This window comes from Chelonoidis abingdonii, chromosome 8 (genome assembly GCF_003597395.2).
Source record: "Chelonoidis abingdonii isolate Lonesome George chromosome 8, CheloAbing_2.0, whole genome shotgun sequence".
NCBI lineage: Eukaryota > Metazoa > Chordata > Testudines > Testudinidae > Chelonoidis > Chelonoidis abingdonii.
The window spans coordinates 12226520-12247469 of NC_133776.1; the positions used below are offsets into that span (position 1 = coordinate 12226520).

A 20950-nucleotide genomic window follows, 5' to 3' on the forward strand; every position below is an offset into this window, starting at 1 on the left:
TGATTCAGATGATGAAAATGAATATGCATTGGTTTGCACTGCTTTGGATCGCACTGCTTTGGATCGTTATCGAGGAGAATTAATCATCAGCATGGAAGCATGTCCTCTGGAATGGTGGTTGAAGCATGAAGGGACATGTGAATGTTTAGCGCATTTGACATGTAAATATCTTGCAACGCCAGTTACAACAGTGCCATGTGAACATCTGTTCTCACTTTTGGTGACATTATAAAAAAGAAGCAGGCAGCATGTAAGCAAATGTAAGCAAACTTGTTTGTCTTAGCAGTTGGCTGAACAAGAAGTAGGACTGAATGGACTTGTAGGCTCTAAAGTTTTACACTGTTTTATTTTTGAATAAAATAAGTTATTTTTTCTACATAATTCTACATGTGTAAGTTCAATTTTCATGATAAAGAGATTGCAGTACAGTACTTGTATGAGGTGAATTGAAACATAATTTTTTGTGTTTTACAGTGCAAATATTTGTAATAAAAATAAATATAAACTGAGCACTGTACACTTTGTATTCTGTGTTGTAATTGAAATAAGTATATTAGAAAATGTGGAAAACATCCAAAAATATATATATAAATAGTATTCTATTTTTGTTTAACAACGTGATTAATCATGATTAATTTTTTTAATAGCTCAACAGCCCTACTTTCAGAGAGAGGAGATGACAACAGTGTACAGTATATGGTGCCGAGTTCTTTTCCTCCTTGAAGAGGAGCCCTATTAGTTTTTCATATTTCTGTAAATAGAGAGAATCACTAAGCCCAGGAAAATCAAGTTCCAGGCTTCTGGGTGCCAGATTCCCTGGGAGTGTTGAGATAGCTTCTGGTACCTTGGGAAGACTGTTGGTACCGGCCCCATGTTCCCACCTAGGGATCCTGCGGTCACCACAACATGATCAGCTGGAGGAACTGTGCATCCACTTGACTAGTGCACAAGATTGTGCCAATATTCAAAGAAGTTAAACCTCTTGACACCAAGGATGGCATTTTTTCTGCTGACAAGTCCTAATGCAAAGTCCATTGGTATCAGGCAGGAGGCAAGTGTGGAGTGGGAAATTCTAGCCAACCAATACTCAAGGGTTAACTTGAGCATACTAGATGGCTAACAGCTGCTCTAATGGAAGACAATTCAATTTCCGACACAATATGTCCCTATAGATTGAGCCTCAGGTTACTATTGACTTTTTCTGTGCCCCTGTTGCTGGCAAAATTCATTCTTTCTCTCAACAACAACTCGAAATGAACGTCACAGAAAATACACTCGGCAGAGAGGGGAACCAAAATGCTTCCCCTGCAATGCTGGAAGTCCATGTCCCTTCCTCACAGAGTTATCCTGCTGGAGTCAGCTTTACTCTGCTTCTGCACTCCATCCCTCCTAGTTTGCAGTCCTCACCAACCTGTTTCCAAACGCAGTCACAGCCCACGACAGTTGTGACACACTTGCATCCACACCTTACGTGGTTACAAAATCTACATTACAAATATGTAAAGAAATCATTCTCAGAAAGATTGTAGCTCATTCTGTACACTCGCTGGGTAGCAAGTATGCCATACTATGGCATAGATTCAACTAGCACTGTTATCTGAAATAAATCCTTGTGCTGGTAGGATGTGAATATCTCAGACATTTTTGGGGTAAATCTCCCATTCTTAGTCTAGCTCAGATGTGACTCCATCAGTGTTAGGAATAGTAGAAGTGCTAGTGTAGACAGGGCTCAGGTGTTTTTATTGCCTTACCATCCAGACCTGCTCAGACATGATCTACACTAGTGATCTTATGGTTGCTAGTGCCTGGGGAGCTGCACTCGTGTTAAAGCAATGATAAATAATTCTCACAAACAACTCAGTGTAGACATCATCATAATATCCTTCAGAATGGAACCACCTTCTCAGGAGGCTGGGGGACAAGGTGCATCTGTGGGGACTATGTTGCCCTGCTTTGGTTGATGCTGGGGTAGAAATGTCCCTTAGCTGAAATTGAAGTATGTCAGAAAAAGTCTGCCCAATGGAAATGATGACCATGACAATAAAGACATGGAAGGTATTTTTTGCTTTAACACTCTCCCTGACACTCATGTCAATTTCACTGGGCCCCCAATCTGTTTGCTTGTGAGTGTCTGTCTCATACAGCCCCTGTCTGTTTCACATCAGACACAGGTGAGTGGCCAATGGCTAGAAGGCACTGGAAATGAGATTAACCAGAGCACTCCCCGCCCCCAAACAGCTGCTAAGTTTGGTTTAACAGAAAACCAGACAGCTGCTCACTGATTTTTTTTAAAATTACTATTCCAGTAAATGCCGAACACTGAAGGCTTTACTGTGTGCAATTGCATAGAGCCTCTATCACCGTATAAAAAGTGATAAAGTACAACAGAGTGTTCCAACATTTATGTGAATGAATTACCTATACTTTATCATCTTACATTATCATATAAGCTATCACTTTCACTAAACCTTCCAATAGTCCCATTTTTTAAATAAAACCATTGCTAGCTGTATAAGTTTGTTGCAACACAGGGAAACACAGTACTACCCAGTGCTTTTCATATAAGCAAAATACCACACAATTGTGGCAGCTTTTGTGTTTGATTTCCCAATGCCTGGAATATATCATGCACGGTCCATCTTTCCTGCACCTGGGAGACAAACAAACCTAATCGAACTGTACATCTGTCTTTTTCAATGTCCAATGCATATCACAAATAAAGAAGCATTTCAGACTGACATATGCAGAAACTGGTTTTTACAAGCATCTGTGATACAGATATTTCAAGCTCTTGTTTAGAAGAAAGGAAAAACAAAGAAAAAAGATCCTACCTTTGATGCATGGTTGCCATAGTACAAACAAACTTCTCCCATGAAAGGGGTGTGAGATGCAGAAGTTTGTACTGACTCTCTTTTAAAAAATGATAAGAGCCTTAGGGGAGGAAAACCCAATTAGAAATTTCATCATAGATCATGTGGGACAAAAGAGCCATTGGAAAAGGTTTTAGTGCATCTCAGTTATGATGATGTTGCTTTCAACAGGTCTTGCCAGAGTGTGAAAAACCACAAGCCTTTTAAAACTTTATAATTGCGCAAAGGGGAAAAGATCCATTTTCTGTTTGTAGAAACACAAGTGACGGAAAGTGGCTCTGATATGGGGAGTTTGCCGTTTGCTGGCGATGTTGTTTTGAAAAACAATGGCTCTCTCTGAATCCTCCCTCTTTCTTAGTCTGTCAAGAAAATATATGTGCCTGATGCAAAAAGTATTGGCAGAGAGACATATCACCAACGAATAAAGAACTCTGGAGGATAGATACCCATGGATTTAATACACAAACAAAACCGATTGCTTGTTGTATTAATGTGTATTATTTTGCTTCCCGGTGCAATCTTTCAACAAAGAAAAATAACAGGCACTGAAAACAAATAGCCTTTTGTCAATAGAGTATCCGCAGTTACATGGAAGGTACTAAGTTAATATAAATATGGGAGAAAATGTAACTAATGATTGGAAAGCAGTACTTACATGAGGGTAGGTTTTTCCACATCCGTGGTGTTACAAACATTGTTTAGTTACTTTATCTTTAGATAGTGAAAGCCTGACAGTGCTAGATAGAAACAGGTGCTGGGCATTCTTTTCCAAACAGCTCTCTGTATCTAAAGGACCTTAAACTATTTGTATCCCCTCCTTTCCTTTGGCACCCCTTTGCAGCCATTTCAATCGTCAGCACATTTCATAATCACCTCAAACGGTTTTGGGATAAGACTAAGTTCTAGGTTGGGACCATTATTTTTTTGGAAGTGATATAAAAACACAATCCTGCATGACTTGTGACGATTGAAAATCTTATAGCAGTGTCTCTCAAACTTTTTTACTGGTGACCCCTTTCACATAGCAAGCCTCTGAGTGCAACCCTCCCTCTCTTATAAATTAAAAACATTTAATATATTTAATACCATTATAAATGCTAGAGGCAAAGCAGGGTTTGGGGTGAGGGCTGACAGCTTGCAACCCCCTCATGTAATAACCTCGCAACCCCCTGCGGGGTCCCGAACCCTAGTTTGAGAACCCCTGTCTTATGGCATTTGGGCAACAATAACGGAGGTCTCAATTGGGTAAATTCATTCTGCCTACTGAGAATTTGCCTTTAGTTTCAGTGGTATTCTTCATGCACTGTCCTAGGGCTCAGAGGCCATTCTTCAACAGCTGCTCCCTTTCATGCTAGAGGTGACTGTGTCTGGTAATGGCAGAACTGATTCCTATATATGTGGCGTGTAGTCTGTAAATCAGTTTGTGAGGTGCTTGGAGATCCTTCTAGTTGAAAGCACAATGGATCAAAACCTGAGGAATCCTGAGGAATCATCTCAGTCTGAACATAGTTTCAAGTCTGTTCTTGACTGCAGTTGCAAGTTTATCTGAATAAAAACTGAGTTAAAATCCCATTTAGTCCAGTGGCTGTTTCAAAGCATACACTTCTATTATATATAGAGTTGTGTTTACACCATTTCCCCTGTTTCGTTGTCAGTTTGCCTTATTTGATTAAGTATGCAAATTACTCAAGTGTTCTTTTTTCTTAATTTTAAACTTGGCATTCACCAATGCATAGGTTAGGGATAGTCCAATCAGAATTCTTATGTGCCAGAGCTGCAGCCAATTGAAGTCAATAGGACTTTTGCCCTCTGTATTTTTTATACCTCAGCTATGAAAATAGGCTTCAGGCTAGAACCTTTACACAATATGAAGATGATTGCATCCATGCTCCATTGTGCTAGGCACTGTACAAACTAGGTTTAAAAAGGCATTCCCTGCCCCAGAGAGCTCACAGTCTAGGGGCTTGGCTACACTTGCAGCTGTAGAGCTCTTTAAGTTAAACCAGCCTTCGGAGAGCGCACTAGGGAAAGGGCTCCAGGCTGTCCACACTGGCAGCTGAAAGCGCACTGGCGTGGCCACATTTGCAGCACTTGCAGCTGCATGGGGAGTGGTGCATTATGGGCAGCTATCCCAGCTTTCAAGTGGCTGCAATGTGCTTTTCAAATGGGGGTGGGGTGGAGAGTGACAGGGAGTGTGGGGAGAGAGAGAGAGTGGGTTTTTGGGTGCCGAGAGTGTGTCAGCACGCTGTCTTGTAAGTTCAGACCTCGCTCCCTCTCTCTCACTCACTCATTAGCTGCTTGTTTATTTTCTCAGACCAGATAAGCAACGGGCACTCCAAAATGGAGCTTTGAAAGGGCACTTCCACATCCAGAGTTCACAACAAAGATAAGAGAGGCCACTTCAGTTAAGGGGATTATGGGACATTTCTGGAGGTCAATTAGAGCACTGTAATGTTACTTCTCATTTACACCGGCACTGAAGCATCTCACAAAATACGCAACAGCTGTTAATCCTCTCAGGGAGGTGGAGTAGCAAGAGCGCTCCAGCCAGGGAGTCAGAGCGCTCTATGTGTCTTGCCAGTGTGGATGGGGAGTAAGGTAGAGTGCTCTGAGAGGCTTTACTGTGGTATAATGTGCAAGTGTAGCCAAGACCTAGTATAAAGACACTATACAGCAGGTGGAAGACACAGCCAAACATGGGAGGGAAAGAAGATGAGATCAACAATAAGACGAGCATGTTTTGCATAATATGCAAAAGTCTCAACTCATTACATGCCTAGAAGGTCTCTGTTCAAATGCAGCATTTTTTGATATTGCAAATATTTTTTAATAAATTAGTTTGGGAATTTTAAACTTGTATAAATGAAGGAGGGAAAAAACCCAAGAGTATCAATCGCTGACTTTCCCCCCCAGTGGCCCATTGCATAACTCAAAACCCCTTTTTAGTTAAGAATATGAAATTTGGCAAATGATTAATATACAAAGGTAATCTGATCACTGAGGGTGTTTGGAAGAGAAAATTAAAACCATAGTATGAATAATTTTAAAAGCCGATTACTCTGCATGTATAAAACTTTTCTTAATGCTTTCTATTATGCATAGTATGTGCCCTAATTCATATGAAAGGCTCCAAAGGAGCCATCACAGTTTATTAAGAAAGTAAAATGCATTTTAAAAGTCCTCAAAGATTTACATGATCAACCTTGAATGACTCCAAAGTGTATTATCAGTTAACTCAGACACTCATACTACGTCTTCACTTCCCACCATATCGGTGGGTAGCAATCGATTGCTCGGGGATCGATATATCGTGTCTCATCTAGACGCGATATATCGATTATATCGATTCCGGAACTCCACCAACCCGAATGGAGTTGCAGAATCGACAGGGGGAGCCGCGGACATCAATCCCGCGCCATGAGGACGGTGAGTAATTTGATCTTAGATACTTCGACTTCAGCTACGTTATTCACATAGCTGAAGTTACGTATCTAAGATTGATTTTCCCCCGTAGTGTAGACCAGCCCCCGCTCAGAAGCATTCACTCACTCCTGGTAAACTAGATAATTCAAGGAAGCGTGTGAAAAACTTCAGTTCAGAAGGATGCTGTTACTCAGCTACTCGCCATAGGATTTATCTAATGCATTTAGGAATACTTTCCATCTCACTCTATCTAGTGGAAGTGGATCGCCCATGAACAACAAACATTGTATGACCCTGTCTAAAGAAAACAACTAGCTAAACATTAAGGCCCATCATTTATCAGTTACTTTAATACAGTTTTATCTCACTGGCAATATTTTACAGCTATTGTCCTGCCAACCAGAAGCTAGTTAAAATAGCAATACGTCCAGGGCCTGGTTGGGAGGGCAATATCTATGAAATATTGCCAAGGAAGATAATAAAGTTGCCAAGATGATGTTTTTTTAAATCATGCCCAAAGCCAAAGGCTAAACCAAGCGATAACTTCCATATAGTCAGTGGAAGAAATTAATACTGTGAAAAAGTGAGGCCAACAACTACATTTCTCCCAGCAAGATGAGATCAAAGGGGAATAGGAAGAAGGATAATTAAATGGTTCTTAATTATGCTGCAGACTTTCCTCTAATGGGACCCTAGTGTGCAATGAGTTGCTTAAAGCAAGAGAAAATATACTATTGGGATTAAATTCTGTACCCACAAGGGGATGGACAAGATGACCTAAGGGTATGTTTACCCTGGAACTGGAAGTGTAACAGCCAGCAAAGGTAGACTCTGACTGAGCTAATACACTAAATTAACAGTGTACCTGGGGCTGCTCAGGTGGCAGGACAGGCTATTTGCCCAAGGACAATCCTGCCTGAAACCCTAGGCATATACTCAGGGGAACTCACCCATCCTGCCATCACTACACTGCTAAGTGGGGCCCCAATCCAGAGATTTATTCAGGCATGAACTTAATTTCAAATACATGACTAGTTCCACTGACTGCAATGGGACTGCTTACATGCTTAAAGTTACATATAGGCTTACATTGCTCACTGGATTGAGGTCTGGGATCTTCTTGCCGTTACTCCTGCAAACAGTAGTTGATAAGCTGCGTTGGTTACACAATACATCAACAGGGATACAGTTAAGGAATATACCTGTACAGCCATGATCCTGCAGTCTGACCTGTGTACTTGGACTTCATGTGGGACCCTGCTGTGCAAAAATCTGTCCAAATTATAGCACCATGTAAGAGCGCTTGATTTTACATTGCTAGCTAGCCAGCCACACACAGAGCTCTTGGGAAACAAAGCCCACAATATTTGGAAACTGGACAGGGAGAACCAGTGGTCCAAATTTGTCAGTTACTCTGATATAAATCCAGAGTAAACCCACTGGAGTTGTCTGACTGGTGTTAGTCATTTCTAGAGCTTGCAAAAAATCTCAAAAATTGACAAACATTTCACTGATTTCCCCCCTATTTTTCTTTGAAAATGCAAAGCTTTCAAAATTTCCCAAACATTATTTATTATTATTATTATCTTACTGTAGCACCTCGGAGCCCTAGACCAGGAAGCCACTGTGCTGGGGGCTGTTCAGAGAGTGAACACAAAGATGGTCCCCGCCCCAAGGAGCCTACAATCTAAGCCAAGAGATGGACATAGCTATATGAGAGAGTACAAGGAGACACTATTGTGATAGGCAGTGGTCAGCTCTAGAACTTGCTTCCACCACACGCTTAGAGCTCTCACAAGTTCTGAGTCATGCCTGGACTCGCCACACTTCTCTAAAACCTTGGAGGAAATTGTCTCATACTATTCAGAGCCTCCTCCGTCCATGTTCTGCATGTGCTGCAAGCTCTTTAAAAGGTTCTGATATGTTCCACAGCTCTTGGTCTTGACTGTGAGTACAGAATTTGGGGCTGCATAGGTAGAGACGTCCCTTTACAGTACTGGGAATTGGTGCCGCTACATTTCAGATTCCTACATACATTTGCACTAGAGGCATCTTGACAAATTGGAGGGGGTTCAGAGACGAGCAATAAAGATGGCTGACAACTTGTGAGGCCGAGTTGTAAAGAAAGATGAAAACAACGAAAGGTATTCAGCTTGAACTGACAGCTGAGGGGGACGGGATAACAGTCTTCAAGTATGCCAAAAAGTGAGAGCAACTGCTCAGTGTGGTCTGGGGAAGGGACATAATGAGGAAGAATCGGATGAAATGAAGGATAAATCCATCTGAATATCTGACACAGCCCCCTAACAGTGACATCTGCTAGACTCTTCCAAGACAAATGATGGGACACCCTGCTGTAAGTAATTTACAACCAGACCTGACAAAGCCAGGAACAATCCCATCCTGGCAGGCAGCTGGCAAGGGTCTGATTCTCGCAGCACCATGGTTTCCTTCAGACAGTGGAAGCGCTGTGAGCATTACTTGCGGCTCTGATGAACAGCTCTCTGCAGCTCTATCTATCTAGCTCACTAGCTCTTGAACTGCTGAGTAATTACGACAGCAGAATCATATAGAACTGATTAGCACATCAGCGAAGAGCACCTTGGGGCAGACTTACTCAACCCCCCTTGCATTTTGTGATTTGGTTTGCGCAGAATGGCTACACTATCCACCACTGGGGGAGAGAATTAAAGGGAGGAATTAAAGGAGAGTTTACTGAGCCTGGTCATGTTTATATCACCAACTGGATGAGGTGTCAGAAGGAGAACTCCCTCCACCCTTGGCTAGTTCTCACAGTGATTGACCTCTGAGCTAGTCCTTTAAGTATATAATTAAACATAAAACAAAGACAACAATGAAAAAGCATGGCTTGGATAGCAAATATATTCTAATAATAGCCCCTTCCCCAACTGTGAGGAATAAAATATACTGTCCAGGGCCCGAGAGAATGCACTCAGATAAGTTTGGAACACAGTGTTGATCACCTCAAATCTGGGCTTCAAAGCAAACAGGCAGAACAAGAGCCATGCACTGAATCCAAACTGCTGCTGTGCTGACTAGCTCAGCGGTGGGTAGAAATCTCAGTCAGGCTTCACTGGCAACAGGCAGATGCTGCCAAGATGCCCAACACTGAAATGAAAGCTGGACAGATTGGGTGAGGGTTTGTTTTTTTCCCCTTTAAAGTACGCATGGGATGGGGTGAATGAGCAGTCAGGTTACTGCCTCTGTGGAGTAAGTCTGTGCCATCTTTATTCTTTTAAATTAAAGGTTGTTGTTTTTGCCCAGACACAACAGCCCAGTGGTTCTCAATCTTTCCAGACCACTGTACCTCTTTCAGGAGTCTGATGTGTCTTGTGTACTTCAAGCTGCACCTCACTTAAAAATGACTTGCTTACAAAATCAGACTTAAAAATACAAACATGCCACAGCACACTATTACTGAAAAATTTCTGACTTTCTCATTTTACCATATAACTATAAAATAAACTGATTGAAATATAAATATTGTACTTACATTACAGTGTATAGTATATAGAGCAGTATAAACAAGCTATTGTCTGTATGAAATTTTAGTTTGTACTGACTTCACTAGTGCTTTTTATGTAGCCTGTTGTTAAACCAGGCAAATATCTAGATGTGTTGATGTACCCCCGGGAAGACCTCTGAGTATCCCCAGGGGTACACGTACCCCTAGTTGAGAACCACTGCAGTAGCCCAATTGACAGTCACAAGCTTTTACAGTGCAGAGTCCTTGGACTAGGGTGGATGTACAGAATAAAATAATACTTAATTTTAGGGGTAACTCATGGTGTTCCCCAAGGGTCAGTCCTAGGACCAATCCTATTCAATTTATTCATAAATGATCTGGAGAAAGGGGTAAACAGTGAGGTGGCAAAGTTTGCAGATGATACCTAAACCTACTTAAGATAGTTAAGACCAAAGCCAGATTGTGAAGAACTTCAAAAAGATCTCACAAAATAAGTGATTGGGCAACAAAATGGCAAATGAAATTTAATGTGGATAAATGTAAAGTAATGCACATTGGAAAAATAATCCAACTAATACATACAAATGACTGGGGCACATTTAGCTACAACGAGTCAGAAAAAGATCTTGAGAGTCATCGTGGATAGCTCTCTGAAGATGTCCAGGCAGTGTGCAGAGGCGGTCAAAAAAGCAAACAGGATGTTAGGAATCATTAAAAAGGGATAGAGAATAAGATTTAGAATATATTATTGCCCTTATATAAATCCATGGTACGCCCACATCTCGAATTTTGTGTATAGATGTGGTCTCTTCACCTCAAAAAAACGATATTCTAGCACTAGAAAAGGTTCAGAAAAGGGCAACTAAAATGATTAGGGGTTTGGAGAGGGTCCCATACGAGGAAAGATTAAAGAGCTGGACTCTCAGCTTGGAAAAGCGGAAACTAAGGGGGATATGATAGGTATATAAAATCATGAGTGATGTTGAGAAAGTGGATAAGGAAAAGTTATTTACTTATTCCCATAATACAAGAACTAGAGGTCACCAAATGAAATTAAGTAGGCAGCAGTTTTAAAACAATAAAAGGAAGTTCTTCTTCCACAGCACACAGTCAACTTGTGAAACTCCTTACCTGAGGAGGGTTTGAAGGCTGGGACTATAACAATGTTAAAAGGGAACTGGATAAATTCATGGTGGCTAATCCATAATGGGTATTAGCCAGGATGGGTAAGGAATGGTGTACCTAGCCTCTGTTCATCAGAGGATGGAGATGGATGGCAGGAGAGAGATCACTTGATCATTGCCTGTTAGGTTCAATCCCTCTGGGGCACCTGGCATTGGCCACTGTCGGTAGACAGATACTGGGCTAGATGGACCTTTGGTCTGACCTGGTATGGCCGTTTTTATGTTCTTATGTTCACATAGCACTTTTCACTCAGAAATCTCAATGCACCTTGGACAGAAAAGTAAGTATCATTATCCTCATTTTACAGATGGAAACAGGCACAAAGTGACTTGCTCAAGGTCACAGAGCAGGGCAGTAGCAGAACGAGGAATACTACCCAACTCACCTGATTCCTAATCCAGTACCTTATCAGCTAGTCCATACTGCCTCAACACATATGTAGATGTAGTGGGGCGGATTGCCCCACTCCTTGGGAGAGTGGGCTGGGGCAGGCCAGGGAGCCTGCGCAGCCCAGGAGCCAATCAGAGAAGGGCTTATAGGGAGCCAATCAGGGCCCAGATTGCAGACAGCCAATCAGGGCCAGGCTCAGGGGTATATAATGGCTGCCCAAAGCAGGAGCAGTCAGTCTGTCCCAGGCCTTTGAAGGGAGAAGGTCAGTCTCCAGGGGGAGACTAGCACCATGGAGAGCGCAGCGCAGTGCTGGGCAGGCTCAGGGAGGCTAGAAAGCTCTAGCCACCAGGCTGCAGGCCCTGACAAAGAAAGGGCCTAGCGGGTGCAAGGGGCCGTAGGGGAAGCGGCCCAGGGAAACAGATGAAGGAGGAAAAGGAGGGGACAGCAAGGCTAACACCAGAGGGTCCCTGGGCTGGGACCCAGAGTAGAGGGCGGGCCTGGGTCCCCCCCTCCCCCGCCTCCTTGCAGTACATCCAGCCAAAAGCTGTAGAGACCATGCCAGATCCCTGCCAAGAGGGATTAGACTTGGAGGGTGGGTGGTTGCTTATAAAGGCTGGAATGTGGGACTGCTGACGATCGATCCCTGGAAGGGGATGCAGATGGACTGAGGGGCACTGCCAGAGGGCAGTGTCCTCGAAGAGGACACCGCTGAGCAGGGAGCAACACGGGTCCAGAGATGCCGATAGAGGGCAGAATAATGGACAGGACACCACCAGGAGGGGGCGCTCCACTGGAAATGAGCTAATTCCCAGAAGTGACCAGTAGGAGGTGCCAGGTGGTGAGTCCCGACCCGTTACAGTAGGCATACAAATAAGGATAACAGCATTTCCTTTCTCCCAGGGTTTGTCTGTGAACCTTTCAGAGCAGAGACTGTCTCTTACTATGTGTTTGCACAGTGCCTCACTTACTGGAGCCCTACTCTGTTACGGGCTCTACAATCTACCATAACTCTGCTGCCACTGGTGATGAAGAGAATGTCAGCCGTACTTTTAAATTTTCTGCATTTTGTTGGTTTCTGGCATTTTTAACTTTTTTTAAATGTTTATTTTTCTTGCCTTTTTAAATAAGGAATCTTTGTGCCCTGGTATTTTTAAACCATGAGGATGAATAGTGAGGGGAATGTGAAATTACCTCACGGCGTGGCATTTGGACAATGTCATTGTAATCTGATAGGGTTAATTTACAATGAAATGCTTCTTTCACCAGCTTTGTGGTTGTCCTATTCATATTGTTTCATCAGAAAAGATAACATGAAGCAGGAAGCATCTGAATCTCAGGAGTTGGTGAGCCGCTGTCAGATACAATTTGTAACTGTTTTCTCATGTCGGAAAATAAAAGATGGATTATAAAAGGAAAAGAACGTTATTCTGATAAACAGCAATGACTAACTATCCATGTGAAAGTGTTAGAAATATCAAATCTAATCTTGCATACTGGGGGAACAAAAATCTATCCTGGGAAATCTATATCAGAGGGTCTGAAAAGCACAAGCAGCTTGAGAGTGAAGATTTTTCAGTAGTTAGCATGAATATGTATTAATGAAAATGTCATACCTTGGGATTTGGAATATTATACACGGCATCCTAACTGCAAGTAACAATCTCTCTGGTCGAGTCCACCCCAAAAGAAAGCAAGAGAGAAAGAGCTAGGAAATACTAAGGTCTCTAATTGCCCCCTCTACCTATTCAGTTAACCAGCCAGACTAATATTGGTCTGTTTAGCTCTAGAATATTAATTATCATACAAAAAACTTATCAGATAGCGGCCAAATAAACATTCAGTATCTTTGATATGCCAGTTCATATGGAGCTTCTACTGTCCTACTCTTTCATCACTTTCTGCTGCTCATTCTAAATAGTTTAGAAATATGGATAAAGCCTCTAGGAAACTGAAGCAGCGTGTATGCAGTGGGTACAATGCAACCTGCTGTCAAAAGGCACAAAGATTACTCATTGGTCAGCATACTCTTAGGATATACATGGTGCTGGGTCAAAGCACTTGACTCTGAAAACTAAACAGCCTGCCTAGAGCAAAGGACCCAAAAAACATGGCTAAGAGGTTAATGTTTTCGTAACCGCATGCAGTATTTCATTTATAGATTTTACAGTTTCATATACTGAACACTGGCAGATCTCGCCAGTCGTATCTCCTCTTACCATTTCTGTTGCATGACTCCATGCATCTCAAGAAGGGAGGTTTTTTACCCATGAAAGCTTATGCCCAAATAAATCTGTTAGTCTTTAAGGTGCCACCGGACTCCTTGTTGTTTTTGTGGATACAGACTAACACGGCTACACCCTGATACATTTGTTTTGTTTTCTAAGAAATTCTGGAGCTGTGAGCAGAATTAGTCATAAAATACTGCCTGGTAATTGGAGACCTATTGTATCTTCTGCTCATCTTAGTTGTTTCCAACACAGTACTAACATAGGTTTCAGAGTATCAGCCACGTTAGTCTGTATCCGCAAATTACGTTCCATTTAGCATTCCGATGAAGTGGCTGTAGCCCACGAAAGCTTATTGCTTAATAAATGTGTCTCTAAGGTTCCACAAGTACTCCTGTTCTTACTACTAACATAATGCACAATGTAAGCTGCAAAGAATACACAACAACACACACACGGAGTTACATTCCTGCTTCCAAATATATAATCAAGTCTGTCGCCTAAAGTGGATTGCGAATTTATCTGCATGCATGCTCAGGGGAGCAAGAAAAGACGGTTACTCACCTTTGTAACTGTTGTTCTTCGAGATGTGTTGCTCATATTCATTCCAAGTAGGTGTGCGCGCGCCACGTCACGTTCTGTCGAAGAATTTTCCCCTAGCAACAACCGGGCGGGTCGGCAGGCGCCCCCTGCGCGTGGCGCCTTTGCTGTACCGTATATTATGCCCCTGCCGACCCGGCCGCTCCTCAGTTCCTTCTTGCCGGTACTCGACAGTGGGAAGGGGCGGTGTGGAATGAATATGAGCAAACACATCTCGAAGAACAACAGTTACAAAGGTGAGTAACCGTCTTTTCTTCTTCGAGTGCTTGCTCATATTCATTCCAAGTAGGTGAATCCCAAGCTTACCTAGGCGGTGGGGGGTCGGAGTTGGAGATGTTGAATAACGAACAGCCAAGCAAGAGCCGCATCGTCCCGGGACTGCATGCACCAAGGCGTAATGGGCAGAAAAAGTGTGCATTGACGACCACGTGGCTGCACGACATTATGTCTTGTATAGGCACACGGGCGAGGAAGGCAATCGAGGACGCTTGCGCTCTCGTGGAATGAGCGTAACTCGCCCTGGAGAAGTGTGAGCCAAGGCATAGCATGTTTTGATGCAGGCCGTCACCCAGGATGATATTGTTTGCGATGAGACGGGTACCCTTCATCCTGTCTGCACGAGCAACGAATAGTTGGGAGGTCTTTCGGAAGGGTGGGTGTGCGGTCAATGTAAAACGCCAGCGCCCGACGAACATCGAGGTGAATGCAGCTCTGCTCTCTGCGAGACGCATGAGGTTTTGGGTAAAACACTGGAAGGAAAATGTCCTGGTTTAGGTGGAATGGGGAGACCACCTTGGCAGAAGGCCGGAATGCGGACGGAGTTGCATTGTCTTTATGGAATATCGTGTTATGTGCGGTTCCGCACCAGAGCGCGAAGCTCTGAGACTTTCCTGGCCGATGTAATGGCCACAAGGAACGCCACCTTCCACGATAGGTACAGGAGAGAGCAGGTTGCCAAGGGTTCGAAAGGAGGGCCATTAGTTTCGAGAGAACCAGATGAGGTCCCAGGAGGGGGCGGATAGCGGACCTGGGGATACAGGCGCTCCAGGCCCTTGAGGAACCTCGAGACCATAGGGTGAGAGGGAAAGGCGGAGGAAGAGCCTTTCTCCTGGATGGAAGGAGGAACATGGCCTAGGTGGGGGAGGGATGAGAGCCGAGGCCTTGTTGTTTAAGGTCCATAGTATTCCAGTAGCACTTGGATGGGACCTGAGCTGGTGACAGTCCTCGTATGATTGACACCAAGCAGGAAAACCTCTTCATTTTTGCCAGGTAGTAGCCCTGGTTGCAGGTTTCCTACTTCCAAGAGCACTTGCTGCATGGGGTGGAACAGCGCAGCTCTGCAGAGCTCAGCCACAGGAGCCACGCAAGTCAGGAGGGACCGGAGGTCGGGGTGGAGAAGCTGCGTGGTCTTGTGATATCAAGTCCGGATGGACCGCAGGGGAACCGGACTGGCTATGGACAGGTCCAACAGCGTGGGGCCGAGTCAGTGTTGGCGAGGCCACGCTGGGGCGATGAGAATTAGTCGGGCCTTGTCCCTGCGTAGCTTTACGAGACTTTGTGCACCAAGGGGAACGGCGGGAAGGCATAGAGGAGGTGGGTCGACCAAGGTAGGAGGAACGCGTCCGACAGAGAGCCGCGGTCGAGACCGCGGGAGGAGCAGAACGGGGCACTTCGGTTGTGCGGGACGCGAGAGGTCGATTCGGGAAATCCCCACCGCCGGAAAAGAGAATGGACTATGTCGGACGTAAGAGACCACTCGTGGGCTAGAAAGGACCTGCTGAGCCGGTCTGCCAACACGTTCTGGACTCTGGAAGAAAAGAGGCTTCCAGATCGATGCGTGGGTTACACAAACTTCCCACAGCGTTATCGCCTCCTGACAAAGCAGGGAGAGAGCTGTCCCCTGCTTGTTTATATAGTGCATCGCGGTGGTGTTGTCCTGTGAGCACTAAGACAGAACGCCTCGCGTGAGGGAAGAAAAGCCTGGCAGGCGAGGCGGACGCCTCAGCTCCCTGATGTTTATGTGCAGCGACAGCTCCCGAGAGGACCAGAGGCCTGTGTGTTCGACGAAGCCCCATGTGAGCTCCCCAGCCCGAGAGGATGCGTCCGTTGTTAAGGAAATGGACGGCTGTCTGGGGTGAAACGGTAACCCCGCACACACCAGGGTGGGATTTCGCCACATCGGAGGAGTGTAGGACGCTTTCTGTGGTGTGAACAACGATGTCCATGTTTGTCCTGGTGGACGGTAAAACCGAAGCTAACACTATCTGCAGTGGGCGCAGGCGGAGTTTGGCATACTTGGTTACAAAAGTACACGCAGCCATGTGGCCTAAGAGGCTGAGACAGACCCTGCGGAGGGTCGTGGGGAAGGCTAGCAGGCTGTCTATGATAGTGAGTGTAGCCTGGAAACGGCTGGGTGGAAGTGAGGCTGTCGCGACCACATAGAGTCCAAGCCGGCCCGATGTATTCTATCCTCTGGGATGGTACGAGGATGGACTTGTCGAATATTTGTTAGGAGCCCTAGAGATTCGACAGGTCCTGATGATTGTCATGTGCGCGGCGACCTGAGCCTGGGAGGACGCAGCGAACCAGCCATCGTCAGTAAGGGAAGAAACATATCCCTGGCGACGGAGGCAAGCGGCCACTACTGTCATACATTTCGTGAACACGTGGGCAGAGGACAGGCCAATGGTACGACCGTGAATTGTAAGTGCCGGTCCCGCACCAGAAGCGGAAGAGCAAGCGTCGTGAGCGGGTAGATCGAAACATGAAAGTACGCGTCCTTCATGTCGAGAGCAGCGAAACCAGTCTCCGGATCAAGAAGGGTAGACCATAACTCCTTGTTCTGTCACCTGGTACCACTGAGAACAGTCTAGATCCATCCTCTTTGGAATCCCGTTTCAGGTAGTTGAAAGCAGCTATCAAATCCCCCCTCACTCTTCTGCAGACTAAATAATCCCAGTTCCCTTAGCCTCTCCTCATAAATCATGTGCTCCAGCCCCCTAATCATTTTTGTTGCCCTCTGCTGGACTTTTTCCAATTTTTCCACATTCTTCTTGTAATGTGGGGCCCAAAACACAGTTCTCTAGATGAGGCCCCACCAATGTCGAATAGAGGGGAATGATCATGTCTCTCAATCTGCTGGCAACGCTCCTACTTATACATCCCAAAATGCCGTTAGCCTTCTTGGCAACAAGGGCACACTGTTGACTCATATGCAGCTTCTCGTCCACTGTAACCCCTAGGTCCTTTTCTGCAGAACTGCTGCCTAGCTACTCGGTCCCTAGTCTGTAGCAGTGCATGGGATTCTTCCATTGTAAGTACAGAACTCTGCACTTGTCCTTGTTGAACCTCATCAGATTTCTTTTGGCCCAATCCTCTAATTTGTCTAAGTCCTTCTGTGTCCTATTGCTACCCTCCAACACGCCTCCCAGTTTAGTGTCATCTGCAAACTTGCTGAGGGTGCAGTCCATGTCATCCGCCAGATCATTAATGAAGATATTGAACAAAACTGGCCCCAGGACCCACCCTTGGGGCACTCCGCTTGATACCAGCTGCCAACTAGACATGGAGCTACTGAGAGAGTCTGATTGGGTGCCAGTCAAATAAAGCATCAGAGGGGTAACCGTGTTAGTCTGGATCTGTAAAAGCAGCAAAGAATCCTGTGGCACCTTATAGACTAACAGATATTTTGGAGCATGAGCTTTCATGGGTGAATACATCCGACAAAGTGGGTATTCACCCACGAAAGCTCATGGTCCAAAACGTCTGTTAGTCTATAAGGTGCTACAGGACTCTTTGCTGCTAGTCACATAAAGAATACGCATGAAGAAATGTAGAACATGATGGAGGCTGTAAAATGATGTTAGAAATTGGATTTCTCCAGTACCATAAACAGATGGGTTCTGTGGAAATAGGTAATACTAAAGCAGATGTGGGCAAACTACGGCCCGTGGGCCACATCCAGCCCATAGGATTGTCCTGTCCAGCCCTTGAGCTCATGGCCAGGGAGGCTAGCACCGCCCCTGCAGTCCCCCTTTCCCTGCAGTCATGCTGCTGTGCGGGCAGCGCAGCTGGCTCTGGCTGGACGGTGGGCTACGAGCTCCTGTTGCTCTGAACAGCATCGTGGGGGGGTGGGGGAGATGTCAGGTGGCTGGGGCAGAGGTTCGGGTGGAGCAGTCAGAGGACAGGGAACAGGGGGCAGGTGGATAGGGGATGGGGTCCTGCGGGGCCTGTCAGGGGGTGGGGTGTGGCTAGGGGGCAGGAGGGCAGTCAGGGAACAGGGAGTGGGGGGGTGGACAGGGGGTGGGGTCCCAGGGAGGGCAGTTAGGGGCAGTTAGGAATGGGGGAGGGTTAGGGGTCCTGGGAGGGGGAACTTAGGGGACAAGCAGCATGGGGGGAGGCTGGGATCTCGCCGGCGGGAAAGGATCGCCCTTGGGCTTGATGGTACGCCCAAGGCGTCCAGAAGGACCACTGCTGGGGCTGGTCCGGATCTTGGCCCCCATCCCCATAGAGCACGCTGTCTGGTCGCGAGGAGGCGGAAGGGTGTCTGGAAGGCCAAGGCGGGGCAGACCAACCCGTAGGACTGGTGCCGAGTGACGGTCGGTGCCGGGGAACGGTGCCGAGAGTCGAACCGGTGCCGAGATCGGGACCGGGACCTACGACCAGCGCGGTGCCGGGAGGTCGACCGGGATCGGGTGCGCCGACGGTATGATGGACTTCGTCGAAGCGGTGCCGAGAGCCAGAGCGACGTGCTGAGCGTCGGTCTGTAGATCGGGACCTGGACCGGTGCCGCGAGTACGACCGGCGCCGAGAGTAGGATCGGTGCCGGGACTGCGAGCGGCGTCGGGATGGCGAACCATGGCGTGAGCGGGATCGGTGCCGAGATCTCGATCGGGACCGGCGCCTATCCAGTGCTCCCGAGAGATGGAGGTTGGAGCATCGCTGGCTTTTCCCATAGAGGGAAGCGCCCGCACCGGCGGTGCCGGGGGCTGAGGCAGGGAAGGCTCAGTGAGCGCTATCAGGTCCCGCGCCGTCGTGAAGGTTTCTGGCGTAGTCGGGATCGTGAGCTCGACCACGGCACGTGCCGGGGAGCTATCAAGCACCGGACTCGACGGCCCTTGCCCGGCCGGAGTCGACGGTACGGGAAGCACCGGTGCCGCGGGGGCAGATAGTGGTGCGTGCCGGCACGGCTTTCCTGGCTCGGACTGCGGTTTCGGAGGCGCGACCGCAGGAGCCTTCGCCTTCTTCGGCCGAGGTGAAAGCGAGCGCCGCCGGGCTGGCTGCTCAGACGAGGACTTATGGTGCCGCGGTGCTGTGGCGGTACCGCCGCTCGTCCCCCGGTGCCGAAGATGGTGGTTTCGGTTGCCGGTGCGGTCGGTGCCGGAACTGCCGGAGTCAGGGCGGCCTCCATAAGGAGCTGCTTTAAACGGGAGTCCCGCTCTTTTTTGTCCGCGGTTTGAAGGACTTGCAGATGCGGCACTTCTCCGTCAGATGGGATTCCCCCAGGCACTTGAGGCAACGATCGTGGGGGTCTCCCGTTGGCATCGGCCGACGACAGGCCGAGCACTGCTTGAAGCCGGGAGAGCCGGGCATGAGCCTGGGTCCCGGAGCGGGCGAGGAGGAGTATACCTCAGCCCACTAACTATATACAACTACGTTTAACAACTATACTTATAACTATTAACTATTAACAACTACAAAACAACACTAACTAACTTAAGAACTATGTAGAACGGGTGAAACGCTAGGGATGTGGAGGTCAGCTAAGCCGCACTCCACGTTCCAACGACCGACACGGGCGGTAAGAAGGAACTGAGGAGCGGCCGGGTCGGCAGGGGCATATATACGGTGCCGCAAAGGCGCCACGCCAGGGGGCGCCTGCCGACCCGCCCGGTGTTGCTAGGGGAAAATTCTTCCGACGAACGTGCACGTGGCGCGCGCACACCTACTTGGAATGAATATGAGCAAGCACTCGAAGAAGAATCTCCCTTTCCCCATCTGGGGTATCTGGATGTGGGACTGGCTGAGCAGGTTAAAGCAGGTGTTAAATGTTTGCCTATTCCCTCCTAGGAGCAGGTGGACAGGAAGTGGGGGGTGGGGAGTGGGTGAATCTTGGCTTTGTCCCATTATTATGCTCACCTGGCACAGAAGCTGCTGTGATTTGCTGGTAATATGAGCCAGAAGCAAACTGCTACCCTCCTGAACGAAGGGGATGCAGTGGGGGCAGGGAGGGGAATGCCTAGTAGAGATATCTCTGAGTCAGAACCGTTTTTAGCAGCCAACTCCTGGCGCGGTGCAGCGTATGCACCAACCCTTTCCCCAGGCTCTGCTGACAGACACAGTCTAGCCCGGAGTAAGTCCCATCTCATTCCCTGCAAGTGGGAGGGACGTGGGTACAACGTGGACCTTTGATGTGGGCCAGGAACACTCTTGCTGTAAAAGTGAGGGGGAAGCTTTAGGTTCTAGCAGGAGTGAGGAAGGATCTCCTGTGGCAAACGAAATAAATGCTCTTTTCTGTTTTTCTCCCACTATCTAAGGTGCAGTTTGGGCAAGTCCTTCAAAGGTATTGCATAATTGTCTACACTTTATGCCAGTGTCTCTAGACTGCTTTAGTCTGGGAATTGGACAGGATCAGGCTAGGACACAAGATTTTACAAAGCTGTGTGACCTGGTGGCTAGCAGCTTGGGTCTCCTTAGTTCTAATTCTGGCTCTGACACAGACTCCCTTTGTGACCTGCCCTAGGACTGGTCACCAAACTTCTCTGCCTTTG

The 20950-nt window shown here is 46.8% G+C and overlaps 1 protein-coding gene across 5 annotated transcripts in view; it reads right to left on the bottom strand.

Moving 5' to 3' along the window:
• KCNMB2 (potassium calcium-activated channel subfamily M regulatory beta subunit 2) overlaps window positions 1-20950 on the bottom strand; it is a 259867-nt gene that overhangs the window by 145086 nt on the left and 93831 nt on the right. Inside the window, exon 2 of one of the 5 annotated variants that reach the window (XM_032783527.2) lies at window positions 2832-2931. The exons of 3 other annotated variants lie outside the window; for them this stretch is intronic. In XM_032783527.2, the coding sequence (XP_032639418.1) occupies window positions 2832-2851 (20 nt within the window). In that variant the 5' untranslated portion in view covers window positions 2852-2931. Of the gene's footprint in view, window positions 1-2831; window positions 2964-20950 lie in introns of those variants that run through there. One more of the 5 variants, XM_075068377.1, reaches the window with a different exon arrangement.